General features: G+C 45.2%; 1 protein-coding gene across 1 annotated transcript in view; it reads right to left on the minus strand.

Annotated features, from left to right (window-relative positions):
- AKR1B10 (aldo-keto reductase family 1, member B10 (aldose reductase)) overlaps positions 1 to 7,501 on the minus strand; it is a 19,228-nt gene that overhangs the window by 3,627 nt on the left and 8,100 nt on the right. The window contains exons 3-9 of the mRNA XM_011995983.1: positions 7,341 to 7,478; positions 6,277 to 6,354; positions 2,571 to 2,693; positions 2,179 to 2,285; positions 1,656 to 1,737; positions 1,042 to 1,125; positions 312 to 394 (exon numbers count right to left, since the gene is read on the minus strand). Coding sequence (XP_011851373.1) covers positions 312 to 394; positions 1,042 to 1,125; positions 1,656 to 1,737; positions 2,179 to 2,285; positions 2,571 to 2,693; positions 6,277 to 6,354; positions 7,341 to 7,478 — 695 coding nt within the window. The remainder of the gene's footprint in view (positions 1 to 311; positions 395 to 1,041; positions 1,126 to 1,655; positions 1,738 to 2,178; positions 2,286 to 2,570; positions 2,694 to 6,276; positions 6,355 to 7,340; positions 7,479 to 7,501) is intronic.

The following is a 7,501-nucleotide window of genomic DNA, read 5'->3' on the forward strand; positions in this document are numbered from 1 at the left end:
ATGCCTGGCACATAGAGGACCACTAGATATTTATTGAATGCAGGAATAAATGAATGCTCGCCTCCTGCCTATTGACAACACACCTTCTGTTACAATTCTAGCTCTACATCCAGAAGTTCAGACAATGAGCAGCAATTAGAGATATGCCCCTCGCAGTGATTCCCAGGTACCCCAATTTTAGTTTCAGAACTGCCCCAAAATTGTATTTGAAGACACAAGCAGTCCCAGAAGCCTTCTAATTTTTCCAACTAACCCTCTACCAGTTTAGAAAAACTCCTGGCAATGCTCCTAGTTAAATCCATGCCACTTACTGCAACACGTTACAGGCCCTCCAGTTTCTGTTGAAGCTGAGGATGGTTGCCATCTCCTCATCACTCAATTTAAAGTCAAAGACCTGGAAAGATAGGAGTTCCAGTACATCATCAGTAAGGCCGTTACTGCTGGGACTGGAGACTGCCGCTCATTCTAGCAGGGAGTTCTAGCCACACAAACTGGTCACAGGTGTTTTTCCCATTATATCCATGGGGTATAAATTTTTCTCTAAATTAAGTCGTACACAAAGACCGCAGTATTTGTAGTGCTCAGTGTTCTAGGGGAGGGAGACCAGGCTCACAGGCACTAAGCCCCAGGTGTGCACAGGCCCTGTGCTCCATGATGCGCCCTTCTAGAAGACAGTTCTCCAAGGACAGTTCACACCTCCTCTGCTGCCGGAAGACGAGCAGGGAGGCCAGGACAGTCTGCTCATGTGGTGGCCCAGGGCTTAGCTGCTCAGGGGCAACTGAGAGTCTTCTCAGTGGTGTGAGGCACAGCTGTGCTCACACCTGACAGGGTTTCCGCAGGCACTGTCCCCAGCATGTCTTAAGCCCATGGGTCATTCATCTCAGGTATATTGAGCCTAGCACCCTAGACTGGAAAATGTTAGGGTGGTGGGAACGGAGGGGGCCAAAGACAGTGCAGGAATGAGGTGAGAATCCTGGTGAGAGGGTCTGCCTCTGCCCCATCCCACGGAGAAGTACCAGGGCCGACCAGCCGGGATCTTACCTGAATGTTCTCAACAATGCGTGCCGGTGTCACAGACTTGGGGATCACAATCACATTCCTCTGGATATGGAAACGGATCAGAACCTGTGCGGAAAGGGGACATCATGTTTCCACTCAGCTACAAGGACCCTTCCTTTTATGGAAAGGAAGAATAAAACATCTCTGCAGCTCACTGTGGCTTCAGGTACAATCGCTGATACTGACTCAGCCCTTCGCAGCTCTTAGACTTGTGCCGGCCCCCCGCCTCATTCTCTCCCTTCACGTTAGGGACAATTCTGTGATCTTCATTTTTTAAGAATAAGGATAGCAGTTTGGGTCATAAGGCTGATCAGAGGTAGAGTTGGCATCTGCACCTATATCCCTAGACTCCAAAGCCATGCTTTACGACTTGGCAGTAGGGCTTAACAGGAAGCTGTGAGGCAGAAGCTATCTTTGTTTCAGTGACAGCTCTTGTGTTTCCTGGAGGTTCCAACAGACTTCGAAGCAAACACTTTAGAGGGCTTCAGCTCCTGTGTTCTTCCCCTTTAAGGAGTTAGTTGAGGACAACACAAGAAATGAAACATGAGACTGGAAGAAATAGTTGTTGGATAACAAGAAAAATAAAAATATGGCACCTGGGCTGTGGTTTTCTTGTGCTTTGCAGCAATCTCCTTAATCTTGGGATCCTCCAGCAGGGAAGGGTCCTCTGGCTTGGCCCTAGAGGCAGAAAGATGCTGATGTGAACAATCACCATGGCTACCATGTACAGATAGACACCACTCCAATGAGGGTCTCAACACTGATCATCAGAGCCTCAGAGCCTCTCCATCTGGGAGACAGGTAGGAGGACCTGGAAGCTTGGGTCCTTCCCCCGGGCTCTGAAGCCTCAGTATTTTGCAAAGACTGGTTCATCCTTGGGTGGCTGAACTGGAAATATTCCCAGAGGGTCAAACACGTCATCCATGTTTTTGTTGTTTCTGTTGTTGTTGCTTTTCAATTCCCATTTGTTCCCACAGTCATCCCATTTGGTTGTACTAAACGCATTACCTTACACATGTTTTCTTTAGAGTGACTTATGGTCTCATACCAATATTTACCAAACATAAAATAATGTTTTTAAGATTATCAAGAGAAGGATCCACTGCTTGGAAGCCTCACCAAGGTCTATCCGGAGAGCCCAGGGGGCTGTAGGCCGTAACGGTGATGCCCTTGGAGTGGCAGTACTGGATCAGTTTCTCCTGCGTGAGGTATGGGTGACACTCAACCTGTAACAGCAAACAATCCTCATCACGGGGAAAGCTGGCTGGCTTTTTGAGTTATTTATAGGGAGTTCTACACAGACACCCAAAGACCACCAAGCAAAGGCCAAACACCTACCCACTGAGATTCTTGTTAACACACCCATGAGATCATCCTCACACCTCCCGCAAGTGTCCTGATCACTGACCCCTGAGGTGAGACTCAGGGCATAGCATTGAACGTTCCTCCCAATGTTTAAGAAGTAATAGGGCAAGACCTTTATTTACCCTTATACTAAGACCTTTATTTACCTGGTTAGTCACTGGTTTATATTTCAGTCCAGGTTTGTTCAAGAGCTTCTCAATCTGGAAGTGGTTGAAATTGGAGATCCCAAGGGCTTTCACCAGCCCCTCATCCACCAGCTCCTCCATGGCCTGTCATAGAAAGGAAAAGCTTTTGGGCAGCCCCAGAGGGACTACAGGGACCCTGGCTTGCCTTAATCCTCCCTGGGGCAGAAATTGCTAAAGGATCCAGCACAACAGGGTTAGCTGAAGCATTAACAGGAAATTTTAGTCCAGGACCTGCGTGCCCATCAGTGAATGTTCCAGTCCTACTGCCCCTCCCCAGCCCAAGGAAAACTAGGAGTAACAGGTAAAGATTTATATTCTTGCCACTCTCACCTTACACATAAAGAAACACACTCAAAATTATACTTCTGTACATAGGGGAAATATGAAAGTTTTGTAATGCAAAAAATAAAAAAATAAATATAAAATGAACATTTGCAAGCTTATGAGATGATTTTATTTTTAATGAATCCAAATGACAGCGGGTAGCTACTGCTGTGTGCGCATTGTACACACAAACCTGGGCAAGCTGTGTTAGTCAGGAAGAGGCTGCAGAATGTGGAGAAGCCTCACTTGTGGGTCCTGAGTCACTTTCTCCCACACCAACCGTGCTTGGGTTTGCAGGAAGGTCTTGTATATAGATTATGCCCTGGCAGGGGCACCTGGGCAAGGGGTTGTGTGGGGCTGAAACCTGACCCACCGTCTGCATATCCAGCCATGCGTCCTGGTACAGAAACTACCCCCAAGGAAGGGAATCTTTGTATAACTTTTAGCCTATATTGGGCATTTTCCAAACTTGCCCAAAGATATCATATATGTTAGCAGCAGCCTCCAATGCAACATGTATTCATTAGCCATCTATTACATGTTCCAGAAGTTGTTAGGATGTAAAAGTGTATAATATCCTTCCTTCTTCTGGGATTCTTATAGTCCAGTTAAAGTGCTAGGGTTCCCTTCTGTGGAATCATCAACCATGACACTGAGGTTGCCTCAGATAACATGACCGTGGCATAGACAGAGTCAGAAAGGGCAGAGAAGGAAGAGATTCACGCAGCCTGCAGCTGTCAGGGCAGACCTTCAGGTAGAGTTTAAAGTGAGCCTAAAAACAAAAAACAAACAAACAAACAAAAAAGAACAGAGAGAGAGAGAGAGAAAAGAGGGGAAAAACATGAGCATATGAGACAGGAAGGCAATAGCAAAGCTCAGAGGCAGGGGTGAACATGACTTGTTCAGGAACTCTTTATCCAGCCCTTCTCAACTTTGGCTGCAACTTGGAATCACCAGGGAAGTTTAAAAACTACCGGTGGATGCAGTGGCTCATGACTGTAATCTCAGCACTTTGGGATAGGATTGGAACAGGGGGTTTGGACCTGGGTTTCAGCAACCTAGGGTAAGTTTTTAACTCTTGTAGGCCTTAGTATTCTCTTCTTAAAAAAAGTCTCATAATACATAATAATAATACATACTAATAATACGTATCTTTCTGATACACATTATCAGAGGCTGAGACACGAGGATTGCTTGAGGCCAGGTGTTCGAGACCATCCTGGGCAACATAGCAAGACTCTGTCTCTACCAGAAAAAATTTTTTTAATTAGCTGGATGTGGTGGCATGTTCCTCTGATCCCACTTGGGGGGATTGCTTGAGCCCAGGAGTCCGAGGCTGCACTGAGCTATTATCTTGCCATTGTACCGCAGCCTGGGTAACAGAACAAGACTCTCTAAATTTAAAAAAAAAAAAAAAAAAAAAGTAATATCGGTGGCTGGATTTCACCCCCTAGAGTTTCTTACAGATTTTATCTGAGTTGTAGTCTAGACATTGGGATTTGTAAACTCCTCAGGTGATTCTAATGCTCAGCCGACATTGAGAACCACTAGCGTAGACAAAGTTACTCAATTGGGTAGTAGAGTTTAAAAGCTATGAAATCATAAGTTTCCCCAAAACTTCCGATTGAGCAATTAGATAATTTAAAAGCTATTGTACATCATCGGTCAGGTTAGTCTGCCTGTCTTCGAACTTGACATCTTTATACTTTTTCCTCCCGTCTGCTTCAGCGTGGTCAATGAGGTTTCTACTGAACTGGCTGTGGGTCTACAGAAACATCCAGCGCTTTCATATTCAAGCCTGCTCGTTTCAAATCAGAGCCTCTGACCTTGATCACCGATATCTTTCCATGCCTTTCAAATGTTTTATTTAACAGTCATTCTCGTATTCATTCAGAAAACATAGCACTGTGAGAAGCAGGCTACACTTACATACTTGCCATACTTAATATCATCATAGGAGCTAAGGCAAAAAAACTGATCAAATGTAACGCAAACTGCCAGGTGCGGTGGCTCACACCTGTAATCCGAGCACTTTGGGAAGCCATGATGGGTGGATCCCCTGAGGTCAGGAGTTCGAGACCAGTCTGGCTAAAATGGTGAAACCCTATCTCTACTAAAAATATAAAAGTTAGCCGAGTGTGGTGGTACGCACGTGTAGTACCAGCTACTCAGGAGGCTAAGGCAGGAGAATGGCTTTAACTCGAGAGAGGGATGTTGCAATGAGCCAAGATAAAGCCACTGCACTCCAGCCTGGGCGACAAAGTAAGATTCTGTCTTTAAAAAAGAATGCTGTGTTTTGTGGATTAATGTTTTTGAACCAACAATACACAGAAAAAGCTACATTTAATTGAATCATGTCAATTCTAAGCATTTCAGAAAGGTGAGGCTTAATATATTTTCCCTTGTAAAACACAATACAAACTCGCAACTACATGCATCCCTACACAGACAGCTGCCACTATGACACCATTAACTCTTGAGTCATATACCACTGATCATTTATAACTCATTCCTCCACTTCGTTCTCTACTAGCATTTGCAAAAGGATAGAATGGTATAATAAAAAATGATCAGAGAAAACACTGATCCCTAATTCACTTTGAATGTGAATGATGTGAAACAGGTCCTGATTTGATCTGGGAAGCAGGGCACTCAGGCTCCCTGATTTCTGGAAGTGTGTTCACTGCCTGCCAAGCACCATGCTGATGGCTTTGGTGGTTGGACTTGTGATTCAGATGAGTCTGGGTCCAATCCCAGCTCTGCCACACACATTGTGACATGACCTGTGCAAGTCACCAATCAATCTAGGCTTCAAAGGTCATTATTTATAAAGGTGGATGTTAACCCTGCCTTATAGGTTTAGATGATTAAATGGCCACTATGACTAATGTTTCTGACATGTAAACCATCTTAATCTTTATCGCACCCTCAAAAATATATATTAGTAGTATGTGTTATAAGACTTCTTTTTTAAGAAGAGTAAACTGAGCCCTAAAAAAGTTACAAAACTGACCCTAGGTTACTCAGCTGTTATGAGCAAACTCAGGCCCAAACCTCCTGTTCCAAATGGCTCGCCCTGGTTTGAGAACAGCGTGTATATTCCCCAAAGTGGGGTACGTTGTATTTTCAGTCTTATTTGAAGACTCAGTTCTAGACTTGAAATCTAAATAGTATCAGATGCACCCAAAAGCCAAAGGTGATGAGGAACATATTAGAAGAGCTAGAGAATCACAATGATGAAATTAGAAAGGATCAGGCACACGGCGTCTTTCATGTCAATGGGAAGTCTCATGGATAACTGAGAATTTCTCTCCCAGCACACGTAGAGGAAGCTGGAACCTACCTCCCAGGCATCCAAGAACGTTGCTTTTCCACCGATGGCATTACCTTTATCATCTTTGGGGTAAAAGTCATCCCCAGACTGTAAATACAGAATGAAAAGTTTACTGGAATCTTTATCAGGACACTTGGTTCTGTTAAACAAGGTTTCAGGGTCCTGACTCTTGCTAAATACCACATGTGCACACCAGTTTTTCAGGCTCTGCAGTACATACTACAAGAATGTGAGTTTAAATAAAATCTCTATATCTACTATGGCATATTAATCCATATATTTTAGAAACCACTAGATTGACGTTCAGATCTGCTGTTAGTACATTCCAGAAGCCACCTTTATCACCATGGACATTAACCTCATACACCTAGATCCTGTGTACACCCAAGGGCAAACTTTCCTTTCAGTATCACTGGATAAGGATTAGATCTCCAGGGTGTGGTTTTCTGGGGAAGATATTGGCCAGCTTCTATCCTTGCAGCCTCTAGAAGAGACATGGAATGAGGGATGGCAGGCCATCAGCACTCCCGCTGGTCAGGAGGGGAGAGAGCTGGAAATTTGTCTCTCCTACCCCTCAGGAGCAGCTAGAGCAGAGCCCCAGGCAATGGGAGGCGCGATGACTACTGGCTTCCTTCCAGCATCACCGCACTTGGGCTTTTCTCCAAGATGCCACTCCCGGGGTGTGCTTTGCTTAATAAGATAATTAGGCCCTGGAATATAGTTATGCATGTCTAATCCAAGGGATTTCCTGGGAGGGCAACTCTGGGGAGCAAAATCAAGACAAAGGTGATAGGGCAGTTGCAACTTGTCTGGGCTGCCAGAAATCATGGCTTCTCTCAGACATAACTGCAAGAAAACGCAGGCATGTGGCCACCTCAGCAGCACTCATGGCCTCAGCCTCCCTTCCACGCCAGCGTCTTTCTGCTCCAAGGTCTCTTCCTGACCACCTGACATTCCCAATTATGAAGTGCAAGGTCTCCTGCTCCAGTCCACACCACCCCTAGCCCTGGTGCAGCTACCATTTTCCAGCAGCTGCTCAGAAACTAGAGGCTGAGAAAGGGAGTCGCTCAAACCTTGAATCCCTGTGGCCAGTGAATAAGATAGAGGTCCAGATAGCTCAGCTTCAGGTCCTTGAGGGTCTTCTCAAAGGCTTTCCTCACAAGTGGTCTCTCAAAGAAAGTGGTCCACAACTGCAAGAGTGTAGCAATGAGCTGTTAATATTTGGAGAAGGAAG

This window comes from Mandrillus leucophaeus, unplaced genomic scaffold, assembly GCF_000951045.1.
Source record: "Mandrillus leucophaeus isolate KB7577 unplaced genomic scaffold, Mleu.le_1.0 Scaffold5, whole genome shotgun sequence".
Classification (NCBI taxonomy): Eukaryota; Metazoa; Chordata; class Mammalia; order Primates; family Cercopithecidae; genus Mandrillus; species Mandrillus leucophaeus.